This window comes from Malaclemys terrapin, chromosome 10, assembly GCF_027887155.1.
Source record: "Malaclemys terrapin pileata isolate rMalTer1 chromosome 10, rMalTer1.hap1, whole genome shotgun sequence".
NCBI classification, from domain to species: domain Eukaryota; kingdom Metazoa; phylum Chordata; order Testudines; family Emydidae; genus Malaclemys; species Malaclemys terrapin.
Window position 1 is genome coordinate 8,185,711 of NC_071514.1, and position 14,817 is coordinate 8,200,527.

Consider the following 14,817-nt stretch of genomic DNA (forward strand, 5'->3'; position numbering starts at 1 on the left):
GACCTTCCCACTCAGCATCCCCTCTGCTCATTCCAAGCCCCAACCCCTCTGTGCAGGTAGCCTCACCTCAACGGGGCTCCCCGCAGCCTCACTCCCTGGCGCCACCTGGTGCCAGTTCCCCCTCCCTGCGCACAAACCACGTGTACCCCTCCTCCCCTTACAACCTAGCTATTTACTCCAGGGTTCCAAGCGGGGCGGCCAATGGGAGAGCAGGAGGTGGAGCTCTAGGAGGCTGAGCTCCAATCACCACCTGGGACAGCAAAGAGGAGGCGGGGCCGGACTTTCACCACGTTGGGTTTGTCCGCAGCGCTAATTAATTTTTCCAAAGGCTGGGAGGGCTTCACTCCAGCCCAGAAACTTGCTGCCGCCGCCGCCACCAGCCCTTCTGCACTGCACAGACCAGTCGCTGGGGCCCCTCCACTGCAATAAAATGTTTGACGGCTCCCTCCTGCCTCTCTTATTTCCTTTCCTGCTGCTCTGGGGACTGGACACCACCGCAGGTAGCGCTTTTCTCCCCCCCTCCTTCCTGACCCCGGCATCACCGTCTCCCTTTGGCTCTGACAGCCACGGGGGTCAGGGAGCTGAGCAGCTGGGACCGTGCTGGCGTCCTGCTGCGTTTGCAATGGCAGAAGCACAGGGGCGTGCAACGTTGAATTGTTGCATGCAGTTTTCGGCGTGTGGGCTGCATGCGTGTGCAGCCCTCGGGGCATGCACCAGCTCTGCTGCAGGGCTGAGAGCTCAGTTTGCAGGAGACATTGCTCCAGGCTTTTGTATTTTCTTTTCCTGTCCTGCTGCTGTAACGTTTCATGGGGGGAGCTGCTGACTGTCCTGGGTTACAGCTTTAACTTGCTCTGCTCCCCCCCCCCCTTAGCAGGTTTTTATGGGGGTTGGTGAAATGCGATGCTTGTGGTTCTGTTTTATTTATATATATATATATATATAGTAATGATACAAGTAGCGTTTTTAGCCTTTTTTGCTTTGTTTCCCCCTCCCTCTCCTCTTCCCTGCACACTTGGGCCTTGGGTAGATGAATTTATTCCTGTATATAAACACATTTTCCTCCTCTTGGCTCCACCGGCTGCAGCCTGTTGAGAAGTTCCAGGGGATTAAGCCCCGAGGCTGAACCCCGAGGGCCGGGACCCGGCTGCGTGGAGCAGGGTGTAGGAGTGGGGTGCTGCAGCCGAGCGGGGGCCTTGGGGCTTTAGATCTGGAGGCAGGGGGAGGAAAGCGGTTTCTCTGTTGTAAAAAGTCCAGTTTATGTTCCCGACCCCCCTAGGTCTCCCAGGGGCTGGGGAGTTAACGCCTGAGCCGGCCCACGAGGGCCTGGTGTTAGTGGGTGGGCAGCAGGGCCGATGGGGACTGGCCCCCGCTCTGTCTGCGGCTCGGAGGGGGCAGTGTTCCCTAGGGACGGGATGACTCGCAGTGGCCCGGCGGGGAGGGGTGTTTGCTGGGTGCCCCCAGGGCGAGCCGCGCTACCCCCGGCTACACTGACGCTAGCTGGGGCAGCGGGTGGGCTTAGCCCGAGCCCCCGGGACGCGAGTGACCCAGCCCCTCTGCTTCTCCCCCGCAGCCGGCGGCGCGGAGCTGGAAGTGGCCATCCCGCAGCGAGTGGCGCTGGAGAAGATCCACCTGCTGCAGCCGGCCGGGGCCGGGCACGGGAGCAGCCCCCGGCGCCGGCGCTCGCCGCCCGAGGAGGAGGCCGTGCTGCTCCGCCTGCCGGCCTCCGGCCGGGAGCTCTACCTGCACCTCCGGCGGGACCTGCACTTCCTCGCGCGGGGCTTCGCGGTGGAGGAGCCGGGAGAGGCCCCGGCCCGCAGCCGCCCCCCGGCCGAGCAGCTCTGCTTCTACACGGGACACGTGCTGAACCGCAGCGACTCCTTCGCCTCCGTCAGCACCTGCGCCGGGCTGGTACTGCACTTCCCGGGGGGGCTGGCCCTAGAGACCCCTCTGCAGCCCGCCCTGTCGGGGCGGGCCTGGCCCTAGAGACCCCTCTGCAGCCCGCCCCGCCTGGGGGGAGCCCTGTCGGGACGGGCCTGGCCCTAGAGACCCCTCTGCAGCCCACACAGCCTGGGGGAGCCCTGTCGGGGCGGGCCTGGCCCTAGAGACCCCTCTGCAGCCCGCCCTGTCGGGGCGGGACTGGCCCTAGAGACCCCTCTGCAGCCCGCCCCGCCTGGGGGGAGCCCTGTCGGGACGGGCCTGGCCCTAGAGACCCCTCTGCAGCCCGCCCCGCCTGGGGGGAGCACTGTCGGGGCGGGGGCTGGCCCTAGAGACCCCTCTGCAGCCCGCCCCGCCTGGGGGGAGCCCTGTCGGGACGGGCCTGGCCCTAGAGACCCCTCTGCAGCCCGCCCCGCCTGGGGGAGCCCTGTCAGGGCGGGCCTGGCCCTAGAGACCCCTCTGCAGCCCGCCCCGCCTGGGGGAGCTCTGTTGGGGCGGGCCTGGCCCTAGAGACCCCTCTGCAGCCCGCCCCACCTGGGGGAGCCCTAAGGTGACTAGATGTCCCGATTTTATAGGGACAGTCCCGATTTTTGGGTCTTTTTCTTATATAGGCTCTTATTACCCCCACCCCATGTCCTGATTTTTCACATTTGCTGTCTGGTCACCCTAGCGGAGCCCTGTTGGGGCAGGGCTGGCCCTAGAGACCCCTCTCCAGCCCGCCCAGCCTGGAGGAGCTCGGTCGGGGTAGGGGCTGGCTGTAGGGACCCCTCTCCAGCCCACCCAGCCTGGGGGATCCCAGTCGGGGAGGGGGTTGGCTCTAGGGACCCCTCTCCAGCCCACCCAGCTTGGGGGGGGGGTCCCTGTCAGGGTGGGGCTGGCTCTAGGGACCCTTCTCCAGCCTGTCCAGCTTGGGGGATCCCCATCAGGGCGGGGTTTGGTTCTAGGGGCCTCTCTCCGCACTGACCCTATCCCACTTAATTATTATCCTTTTGTTTAAATGTCTTCATGCTGATAGAGGATTTCTGTCATCTGAAGACACGGTGGGTGGCAGCATCTCCCTGCTCTGCTCGCTGCTCCCCAGTCGCTCATGTGCTCTGCTTGGATGGGAACATAGGGGTCAAAACCTGCCCTCAGGGAGGGAAGGGGCTCGGGCGCCTGCTCTTGTCTTACTGAGTTCCCAGCCTTCTTGCTCCAGTCGGGACGGACTGAAAAGCCTCTGAAGTTTCTACTCTTTAGGACATGTAGAAGTGGTTTGGGACATGCTGCTCTCTGCAGTAGTAGCCTTGATACATCTCAGTACCGAACCATTGTTTGTCTTGAGCCTATATTCCAGAAAGACCCGTCCTGGACTGCCCATCTCAGCAGCTAGTTACTTCTCGCCCAGCTGCTGGACTGTCACCTGTCGTGTGGTGTGTGATTGACAGCTCATCTGGCCAGAACAAGGCATCCTTAAAAAAAAAATTCCCATGGAGAGGCAGCACGTTTTAGAATTCAGCCCTAGGCTCCATTGATTAATCTCTGTTCCTGCCACCTGACGTGCTGTGTGGTCTTGATCAAATTGCTTTATAAGAGCTAAGTATCATTAGCTGGAACTTGAGTCTATTTATTTCATCATCTTGTGGTTGCACTTACCCCTTACAATGTTTACTCAGAGTACAACATGAGTCTGAATTCTTTATTAGACTCCTTATCTGCTCCCATTTCCTCACATCGGCTCTTTCCTGACCAGTGCACATGAATATCTGCTTTTCTGCCTTGGAACAGCAATTTAGAGATACCCGATAGCTTTGTCGGTGACAGAATAGCCCGTGGAATAAACTGCTTAATGACACTAAGATGCTTTTTGCACATTGGGTGGCAGAATTTCTCCACCGAAGGATTAAGTGTTATGGTTGGGTTTGTAATACAATGGGAGAGCATTGTGCTGCCTGTGAAACATGAGTTAGAAGCTGGTGTGGGGCCTCCTTTTAAAGAGAGGTGCATTGATAATCTTGGGGTGGGATGGCTGCTTGTGCTGTTTAACCAGACGGTGCAATCCGTGAAATACAGTTGGCGTTGCAGCTTAGCCGTTCACTTGCCCTTCCAGCAGTAAAAGGAATTCTTGTTAAGGATGGCTCTCCCGTTTCTTGATCTTTTTGCCTTGGTCATTAGAGGTTCGAGTACTTGGGTGTTTGGGACATTTATTGGTTTTTAATTAGGGTTCGTAACTTTGATTTCTGAAAAGTATAGGAACATTTACTGGGAGCCTTTGCTTATTGTTTCAAGTACAGATCTATTGGCAAACAGTTAATCCAAAGTGACTTGGAAATAAGAAACTACTCAGCACACGGATTAAGCAGGGTTTGATGCTTTCCTTTGGAACCATATGAGGGCGCTGTGCCTCAGGTAAAAGACTGCATCCAAGATATTGAATATTAGCATATTTATGATTGACACTGTAAACTGAGCCGTATACCACCAAAAGCTTCTTGATGTTTAAAACTGATATCTCTGGTTCTAGCTTTTTCACTGACAGCTCTGCACGTTTGCCACGAAGCATGCTTTGTTAATCCCATTCATGAAGTGCTGGACTTTTAAAAATACCTATTGTAGCAGAGCTAAAAAGTACAACAGGCAGAGAAGAGAACTTTTTTGAAAGGGGAATGTAGTTGTAGGCACAGTATTAATTGCCTGAGATCTGGGAGTGAGCGAGGGGGAGTGAGAAAAAATTGGCATTATTCCCAGTTGAAAAGTTGGGGTAGGGGAGGGCGGTGGGTGGAACTTAAAATAAAATAAAAAAAAATTAAAATAATGGAGATATCCTATCTCCTAGAACTGGAAAGGACCTTGAAAGGTCTATCGAGTCCAGCCCCCTTCCTTCACTAGCAGGACCAAGTACTGTTTTTGCCCCAGATCCCTAAGTGGCCCCCTCAAGGATTGAACTCACAACCCTGGGTTTAGTAGGCCGATGCTCAAACCACTGAGCTATCCCTCCCCCCATTAGTTGATCTTTGTTCTATACTCTGCAAATTAGTCATGATATTTCTAGAGCATGTATGAATTCTAAACAAGCATCAAAATAATGCCATTGGAGTGAACTGACATTAGGTTCAGAAAATAAGTAAGTTCTACAGAGGACAGTGACTTGGACACCAGTAGTCAAAATTGCTACTTGTTTACATGGGTGAATTCAGGGGAATTGCACATGCTTATGCCACCTGTGCATTTGTTGCTGGGAATGGTGGAGGCAAATATATTGAGAGACAAAGTACATCGGCATACTGGGATTCTTCCTCATCTGTTGGATAAGGCCATGACATTTTCACCTAGTGAGCCGTGAGAGATGGGGAGAATGATCTCAAAGCACTTCACAAACGTGAATGAATTAAGCCTGTAACAGCCCTGTGAAGTAAAGAGGCATTAACCACGGAGCAGGACACTAAAGCTTTTGTTTATGGAGAAGTTGCACCAATTAAACTTCAACTAGTTTTAAAACTGATTCAGTTAAATTCATGCAAAGCCCTGTGTAGACTAATCAATTTAAGGTACTTGATATAAGCCAGGTTTGCATCCGTTTAAGAGTACCCACATGTCTTTTGCATTGTTTAACTCAGAGGTAGGCAACCTATGGCATGCGTGCCGAAGACGGCACACGAGCTGATTTTCAGTGGCACTCACGCTGCCCGGGTCCTGGCCACCGGTCTGGGTGGCTCTGCATTTCAATTTAATTTTAAATGAAGCTTCTTAAACATTTTAAAAATCTTATTTACTTTACATACAACAATAGTTTAGTTATATGTTATAGACTTATAGAAAGAGACCTTCTAAAAATGTTAACATGTTTTACTGGCACGCGAAACCTTAAATTAGAGTGAATAAATGAAGACTCGGCACACCACTTCTGAAAGGTTGCCAACCCCTGGTTTAACTAAACCCAATTTTAAATTGCGCCTCTAGTTAAATGGGTGCAGCCTTGTGTGTAGACAGTCTTTAAGGGTACTGAGAGGATGTGTGACTTGACTTGCTCAAGGTCATACAGGAAGTCCATGGTTATGCCATGTCTAGAACCCAGGTGTTCTGATTCCCAGTCTTGGTCTTTAACCACAAGACCATCATTCCAGTAGGTTGTTAATTTCAAACTGCCACCTAGACCTTGTCTGCAATAGAAAACTAGGCACTTGTATTTTCCAGCAGTGCAGTTCTATGGATGACGGAAGTGGTGGAGGTTATAGTGTAGATGAAACAGACCTGTTGTGTGCAGGGTTAGATAACCTGGTGGTAAAACCCCTGGCAACTTGTCTACACTGTTGCTCCCAGGGTTGCTGTTGCTTATACAGCAGTTGGAGATTTCCTGAAAATTGCTAGCGTAGGCCCAGTTGATAGGGCTTGTAGATGCTCAAGACGCCTTAAAAATAGCTTGAGCCTAGAATGGGTGTAACACGGTGTCATTGCCTAGTGATGGCTTCAGTTGTGTTGTGACCGTGTTCAGTAACCGTGCTACAAATTACATGTCCGGTGAGTATAGCACGATTGGGGCGAGCAGAGGACTAATAAAAATAAAATCCCTCTTGCGCTGGGAGGGAAATGAGCTAGAGCGGGATTCTACAGTCACTTCTCGGAGGGCTGTTGCTAGCCGTTTCCCTACCTACGTTATTTTTGGTTTGTTTATTTAAACCCTGCTTGTGCCGATGGTGTTATTAATCCTTATGTGGGCTATGGAACAGTGTCTGCCTACAGGTTGTACCTGGGTAAGGTGCTAAACCGTGTTACAGCCGAGTCAGGCTGTAAAGAATGGGTCACCTAAGGTTGTGTCCGCACAGTAAAAAGTCCCATTTGGCGGCTCTGCTTCCAACATGGCAGCCCCTCTTCATTCCGACTTGCAGCGTCGGCGGGACACACCTGTTGGTTTAGCCGTGTTCCTAAAATGTGCTACACACTTGGACTTTGCAGGGCTGTACTACAAGTAGGGAGCACGGTTAAATACACCCTTTGGTCCCAGGTGCACTGCAGGACCAAACTGGTTTTTAATTGTGTTGGGGAGACGGCAGTTTTGACGGTATAGACAGGCTAAGTCCTTGGCACTTTGGTATAACCAGAGCTAGTGCGGTATTTAACGTGGGGGTTTGTTCCTCAATAAAAGGGTTGACTCATTTGCACAGGCAAAACCATGTGTTGTTATAACACGAGCAGGGGACTGTTGAGTTTTTAAACATGCGCTCGGTAAATGTTGTAGGGTCCCACCTGGTAGTAGCCGGTATCAGAGACAAGAGAGTGGAATGGGGTACTGCTAGTCTCCTTTAGTGTGGAAATTGCAATGTTTGCTGCAGGCAGATGAGAGCTCTATTTATTCATTGATACTATGTATAACTTCACGGACCCAGTTCATCTGTTCTCATTCTGGACTGATTCCAACCCTCTAGCAGAATTTGTCAGAGCAGTGCTTGACAGCTGCCTTCCATTGTGTTTTTGTTACTCTTATGGTTGAAACCATAGCAGAGAACGGATACAGCTTTTTAAATGCTGAACTTTCCATGTGTTAATTGCCACTGTCTCTTCCCTGAGTGCTAGCAGGCTTATCAGCTATACAGACCCCTGTGCCCCCATCCCCCAAGTAAAAGAAAAGGTGAACCCTGTCTACAGGTGACTTTCGGTCATTAATTTGCTTCATGGTGTCCAGTGTGGTGGTATTTCAACATGTGTCCATTTGGAATTGGGAGTTTTCAACAATTGCATTTTAAGTATTAATTCCTTCCCTTCTCGTTCCAGCCAGAGTCTCTGTGAACTGCTAGAATGAGATACTAATCAAATGTGGAATGAATAGTATGTTTGTACTTCAGTGACATGTCAAGTATGCAGGGCAATGGTGAAGGTAGTTTTGGTTATGTGCGCCTTGAATTTTTGCCAGTGTTTAAGTGATTGCGCTTCGAGATGAACTGAGGATGTCATTTCTGTGTATTAGGTTTAGACTGACTTTCGGATCTCTCATTTGAGGTGGTGTCTGTTCTGGTTTAGAACCCAACCTGAAACCAAAATCACTGGGGCAGGTTTGGATCCAGAGACTTGTCGGAATTTCTTGGCCCATTCTAAAATTCGGAGGCTGGGGGTTTGGATTCAGACTATCGCTAGTTTAAATACATATATTCCTGAAGCCAAGATGTAAGTGAAAGATTCAGCGTTTCCCTCAACCAGCATAATTTATCTTACTTTCCCCACCGTGTTTCCAGTCCCTTTGAGTTCAAGCAAGACTTAGTGCAGCCTCCTTTGAGTGGAGTAGATCAGTGGAAGCAGATTACCTATAGTACAAAAGCTGGTCGAATAAAAACCATGAGGTCCCCATTGTACAATGAAGCAAAGTGATGGAAGTTACACTCGAAGGAATAAATTAAAAGCTGGGAAACCATCAAGGTTTTCCAGCATTTTCCTCCATATTCAGCAGAGAGAAGAGAACTTCTTTTCTTTCCAGCTCCACACACAAAAGGGGAAGAGCAGCAGAGCAGCGAGGCCATTCCAGCTAAGCTCTGGAGCATTTTGCATGGGCCATTCTTCTTTAGATGGATGTGGACAAGCTTTGGCAAGTATGGACAAAAGGAAACAATAAAGCGTTCGGCTGGACACTGTTGAAAATGTGACCCAATCAGGTGAGCATTGTTCGGGAAAGTTGAGTAGAGCTAAGGGGCCCTGCCCTTTGAGGGGCTAAGCATGCTCCGCTGTCGTCGAATTCAAGTATTGGTTGATCACAGGATGACTATGAGCCGCCAATGTGATATGGCCGTTAAAAAAGCTAATGCGGTCTTGGGATGCATCAGGCGAGGTATTTCCAGTAAAGATAAGGAGGTATTGGTACCGTTATACAAGGCACTGGTGAGACCTCATCTGGAATATTGTGTGCAGTTCTGGTGTCCCATATTTAAGAAGGATGAATTCAAACTGGAACAGGTACAGAGAAGGGCTACTAAAATGATCCGAGGAATGGAAAACCTGCCTTATGAAAGGAGACTCAAAGAGCTTGGCTTGTTTAGCCTAACCAAAAGAAGGCTGAGGGGAGATATGATTGCTCTTTATAAATATATCCGAGGGATAAATATCAGGGAGGGAGAGGAATTATTTAAGCTTAGTACCAATGGGGACACAAGAACAAATGGATATAAACTGGACACTAGGAAGTTTAGACTTGAAATTGGACGAAGGTTTCTAACCATTAGAGGAGTGAAGTTCTGGAACAGCCTTCCCAGAGGCGTAGTGGAGGCAAAAGACATATCTGGCTTCAAGACTAAGCTTGATAAGTTTATGGAGGGGGATGGGATAGCCTAATTTTGGCAATTAATTGATCTTTGATTATTAGCAGGTAAATATGTCCAATGGTCTGTGATGGAATGCTAGATGGGGTGGGATCTGAGTTACTACAGAGAATTCTTTCCTGGGTGCTGGTTGGTGAGTCTTGCCCACATGCTCAGGGTTTAACTGATCGCCATATTTGGGGTTGGGAAGGAATTTTCCTCCAGGGCAGATTGGCAGAGGCCCTGGAGGTTTTTCGCCTTCCTCTGCAGCGTGGGGCACAGGTCACTTGCTGGAGGATTCTCTGCACCTTGAGGTCTTTAAACCACGACTTGAGGACTTCAGTAACTCAGACAGAGGTTAGGGGTTTGTTACAGGTGTGGGTGGGTGAGATTCTGTGGCCTGCATTTTGCAGGAGGTCAGACTAAGTGATCATAATGGTCCCTTCTGACCTTAAAGTCTATGAGTCTGAGATGAAGTAGTCAAGCTACAGTAGATGAGTTGTGAGAAAGTCCGTGCAGTTAGAGAAACGGAAGGGAATTTTTCTTCCCCACCTTGCATGGGAGGAGCTTCACGGGTGGAAATAATAAAACCAAATGCTGCTTGCTATAGTGTGATGGCCAGGACTTCAGAGCACCAGACGAAATGAAGACCGTGCACCCACAAGTTAGCTGCAGTAGGTAGGAATATCGACCATGCCTATTGTTAGTCCTCCTCCCACCTCAATGACTTCCTCTTTATTGGCAGACAGGAAGTTGCAGGAGTAACTAAAAGCCTTGGAAAGTGCATCATGCCTGGGTGATGGCAGGGAGAGTTAGCTCTAATCAGCGGCTGGCTCTGGGGAGCCCAGTCCAGAGGCTCGACAGTAAAAGTACGCCATGATCTCTTCTGGGGTGACAGTGGGATTGTAGGGGAAGCAGTGATCTCTAGGAAATACACAAAGAAGGCCCCAGTCAGCTAGGTTGAAGCCTGGTTGTGCAATGTGGAGTGACTGGAGAACGCGTGGAAATTAAAACATTTCAGAGTCACAGCTGAGCAGTTGGGAACTGTCCGACTGTTTAAAACGGTGTGTGCGCCTGTGGAATTAATCTCCAACGCCAACTGAGCACTTAGGAGCAAGGAAGCCTCTGTTAAAGATTCAGCATCCCCGCCCCTCCAGTTAAGAAAAGAGAGCTCACACTACACATCTCTGAGACCCTCCCGCAAAAGGTTTGCAGGATTGGGCTCATCAAGTATAAAAATCACCCTCCGAGAAATCCTCCCACAAAACGAGGTGTTGGGTTGAACATTCCTGATTTTTCCGAAGGAAAAGAAAGCAAACGTTCTTTATTCAGCATGAATAATTAACAACAACAAAAAAAAGACATGAGCCCAATTAAAATAATCCTCCGCAGGTCATTTTTCAATTTATATTTTGTTCCCTTTCTATGGGTGGTGGTAAGTGCTGTTAAATGGTGTTGAAAAGCGTGGGACAAACAACGTAAATGCTGGATTGTATTATTAGCATGTGGTCTGGACCAGAACCATATGCAGTGCACTTCTGGAAGTTTGGATTTCCATCTCTAATTAGCACTAGTGAGCTTCGGCTACTCTAGTTTGTACTGAAAAATCATCCACCCTTTCCTTACCACTGATGCTGTTCCATCAGTAATAGCTAGGGCCCTAACAAATTCACAGTGCATTTTAGTCAATTTCACGGTCATAGGATTTAAAAAATTGTAAACTTCATACTTCTGCGCTGCTGCTGGCAGCGGTGCTGCCTTCAGAGCTGGGCAGCTGGAGAGCAGCGGCTGCTGGCCGGGAGCCCAGCTCTGAAGGCAGAATCGCTGCCCGCAGCAGCGCAGAAGTAAGGAGGGCATAGTGTGGTATTGCCACCCTCACTTCTGTGCTGCTGCCTGCAGAGCTGGGCCCTCAGTCAGCAGCTGCCGTTCTCTGGCCACCCAGCTCTGAAGACAGCACAGAAGTAAGGATGGCAATATCGTAGCCCCCCCTAAAATAACCTTGCAACATCCCCCCCCCGCACCTCCCTTTTGGGTCAGAACCCCCAATTTGAAAACGGCTGGTCTCCACCGTGAAATCTGTGTGGTATAGGGTAAAAGCGCATAAAAGACCAGATTTCACGATGGAAGACCAGATTTCATGGCCTGTGACACGTGTTTCATGACCATGAATTTAGTAGCACCCTAGTAATAGCCAAAGATGGGAGCGCTGCGGTAGCCAGGACCTGGGGCAAGTCTGGAGGGGACAATGGTAAAAATGCTGGTGAATGGCCTTCCCGGAATGCCAGTGCTATGTCAGCGCTAGCAGTTCCTTGTTGCTACCATCCGTGGCAGTGTAATGGTGTGAGATCGCCTCCAAAAGCGGCGTGTAGATAAGGGCTTAGGGCTTGTCTACACTTAAAATGCTACAGCGGCATAGCTCCACTGCTGTAGTGCTTCAGGGTAGCCACTACCTATGCTGACGGGAGGGGTTCTCTCATTGGCATAGTTCAGGGATCGGCAACCTTTGGCCCGCGGCCCGCCAGGGTAAGCACCCTGGCAGGCCGGGCCGGTTTGTTTACCTGCCGCGTCCGCAGGTTCAGCTGATCACAGCTCCCACTGGCCGCGGTTCGCAACTCCAGGCCAATGGGAGCTTCAGGAAGCAGTGCAGGCCGAGGGATGTGCTGGCCGGGGCTTCCCACAGCCCCCATGGGCCTGGAGCGGCGAACCGCGGCCAGTGCGAGGCGTGAGCGGACGAACCTGCGGTTGCAGCAGGTAAACAAACCGGCCCGGCCTGCCAGGGTAAGCACCCTGATGGGCGTGTGCCAAAGGTTGCCGATCTCTGGCGTAGTTAATAATCCACCTCCGCGAGAGGGGGTAGCTAGGTCGACAGATGAATTCTTCCAGCAACCTAGTGCTCTCTACACAGCGACTCAGGTCGGTTTAACTACACTGCTTGGGTGGATTTTTTACACCCTTGACTGATGTATTTAAACCGACCACCTTTTCTAGTGTAGACCAGGCCTTAGCGGCAAACAAGATACTGCCTGGACACCAAGAGGGTGATGAGCTCCTGGTAGCAGAAGAGTAGATTAGTGTTAGCAGATGTTTTCTTGCATGAGTGTTAGATGTGTATACAAGCTGCTGGGAAGCTGTGAGTGTGTTTGAACTCCTCATTGATCACATAAAGAAATAAGGAATGGGACGTTTTCTGCTGGTGAGCCATCTTGAGTTGATCAGAGATTAAAAATTGGGTAGAAGGCAAAGTAGGGAACCATTATTGTTACTGGGGTGGGGTGTGGCTGGGGGAAGGGTAGACGTCTTTTTATTTTATTTGAATTGACTTGGCAGTTCACTTGCATGCCTTGTGAGGGTGAAACTATTCCAGACTTGCTATTAACTGCACCGGGTGGTTCTGTCAATTGTAATGGCCTGTCACACTAATTGTAAAATCCATCTTAGATTCATACCTCTGATGACAGTGAATTTATCGAGCTTCTGTGGAGTGCAAATAAGTCCCCAGACTGAATTTTTCTGTTCTGGTAACTCTCATGTCTCCGGTGTTCGAAGGCAGTCGGCTGACGGCTTCTTGCCTTCCAGCATACCCAAGCTGTGCCGTTATCTGATGTAATGACGTTGCTTGTCATATGCTATTGCTTACATATTTTCCTTGAGAACAGCAACATACAGACCACAGGAAGTATCCAAGATTGTGATCTCTGCCTCCCCCACTCCCCAGTAAACCTAAATTGACAGATATGAAACTTTATTTAATTGGAGTGATTGAAGAGCATTCCACAGCCAGAGACTTGGGGAAAACCAGCAGTGATGTTGCATCGTTTGACTTCAGTAACTCCAGAAACCAGCCCCCATTCCATGCCTGAGCTAGTTAGGGGTAGACTATGCTAAGGGCAGTTTAGTATAGCCTTGCTCTGATGCTGATGTCTGGTCTGAAGACTGGTGCAGTCAGTGGATTTGGAAGAGTCAATCTGAACAACAGTACTTGTTGCAAAAAAACAAATTAATGAACTGAGTCAGTCAGTAGTCAAGGTCATTATGTCCCTGAGTGAACCAGAAAGCCTTCAGCACTTCTTACAGGCAAATTTGGGGGAAATGGTAAACTTCTTTAGATGTATTTGATGGGCCCAATCCTGCAAACTTTCCATACCTAAAACTCCAGTTATTAAGCTTGTAGGATTAGATCCTAGATTCCTTCTTAATCCGCGCCAGGGTAGAGACGTGTAGCTCTTTCCCTCCATAACTGAGAGGAAAGAGTTTTTGCAATTCCAAAGCAAATGTGAAACATAAGGACTTTCCAGTGGTTTAAATTATTTTTGCACTTGATGCCAGAAAGTTGGGCTAATGTTAGGTGGTGATGAAACTGACTTTTTCTTACATATTTTTGGCCCCAGAGAAAATGGCTGGCATCATTTCAGGAGCTCTGGTGTGGTTTTTAGTACCAAAGTACCAGATTTACAACCCTTCTCCTATATAATTAAAACCTATATTTAAAAAAATAAAAGGGGGTGGGGGTTGGGGCTACCTCCCAACAGGAAGGTTGGAATAAGGAATGCATGTAGTGGAGAGCGTCCTAGGGGAAGCTAGAATTATTGCTTTCTTCAAAATGACCCTGGCAAAGCCCACTTAGTTATTAAAGATAAGAAACTATCACTCTTCCGAAACTCCAGTGTGGAGCAAGTTCCATGAAACTATTAGGTGTTCCGTAGGACCCACATATAACCATAATTATTGCACATAAATAACATCTTCCATTTGGGACTCTCTCTATTTGTAGAGTGCATAGATGGACTTCCCCTCGGAGCCCTCCTTTGAGGTAGGGAAGTCATTGCTATCCCTGTATAAGGACTGGGAAGGGCTGACTTGTGGCACCAAGAGGTTTTAAAGTCCACACTTTCGAAAGTGGCCTCTGATTTTGGGAGGACTCCACGTTGGGTGCTCAGTTCTCTCCAATTCCTAGACATTCTAGAGCAGGGATCGGCAACCTTTGGCACGCAGCCCGCCAGGGTAAGCACCCTGGTGGGCCAGGCCGGTTTGTTTACCTGCTGCTTCTGCAGGTTCAGCCGATCGTGGCTCCCACTGGCCGTGGTTCGCCGTTCCAGGCCAATGGGGGCATCAGGAAGCGGCGGCCAGTGCATCCCTCAGCCAGCACTGCTTCCCGCTGCCCCTGCTGGCCTGGAGTGGCGAACCGCGGCCAGTGGGTGCCGCGATCGGCCAAACCTGCCGACATGGAAGGTAAACAAACCGGCCCGGCCTGCCAGGGTGCTTACCCTGGCGAGCCGCATGCCAAAGGTTGCCGATCCCTGTTCTATAGAAATGAGAGAGTTAGCAGCTTCTGGCTGAAAATCCTTTTATGGGGATCTGGGGCCAGACTCTGTCAATGGGATGGCCCAGGTGTAAGTGAGCACAGGATCTGGCGCTGTATGTGGAAACACAGAATTTACAGGATGTATATAATGTACATTTTAAATCAGGTTAGTGCAGTCAACGGTTGAATGTCCTGCACTAGCACGTACGTGCAGATCCCTTCTTTGGATGCTTGCCTGACTGGCATAGAACACATTGAAAAAACCAATCTAGTGTCGCTTTCCCTATACCGTGGGTGTTACATACGTGTGCCCCGCAGAGAGAG

The 14,817-nt window shown here is 49.9% G+C and overlaps 1 protein-coding gene across 3 annotated transcripts in view; it reads left to right on the plus strand.

The window, feature by feature from the left end:
* Positions 1 to 344: 344 nt before the first annotated feature.
* ADAMTS17 (ADAM metallopeptidase with thrombospondin type 1 motif 17) overlaps positions 345 to 14,817 on the plus strand; it is a 264,395-nt gene continuing 249,922 nt past the window's right edge. For all 3 annotated transcript variants that reach the window (XM_054042918.1, XM_054042919.1, XM_054042920.1), the window contains exons 1-2: positions 345 to 500; positions 1,571 to 1,908. In XM_054042918.1, the coding sequence (XP_053898893.1) occupies positions 431 to 500; positions 1,571 to 1,908 (408 nt within the window). In that variant the 5' untranslated portion in view covers positions 345 to 430. The remainder of the gene's footprint in view (positions 501 to 1,570; positions 1,909 to 14,817) is intronic.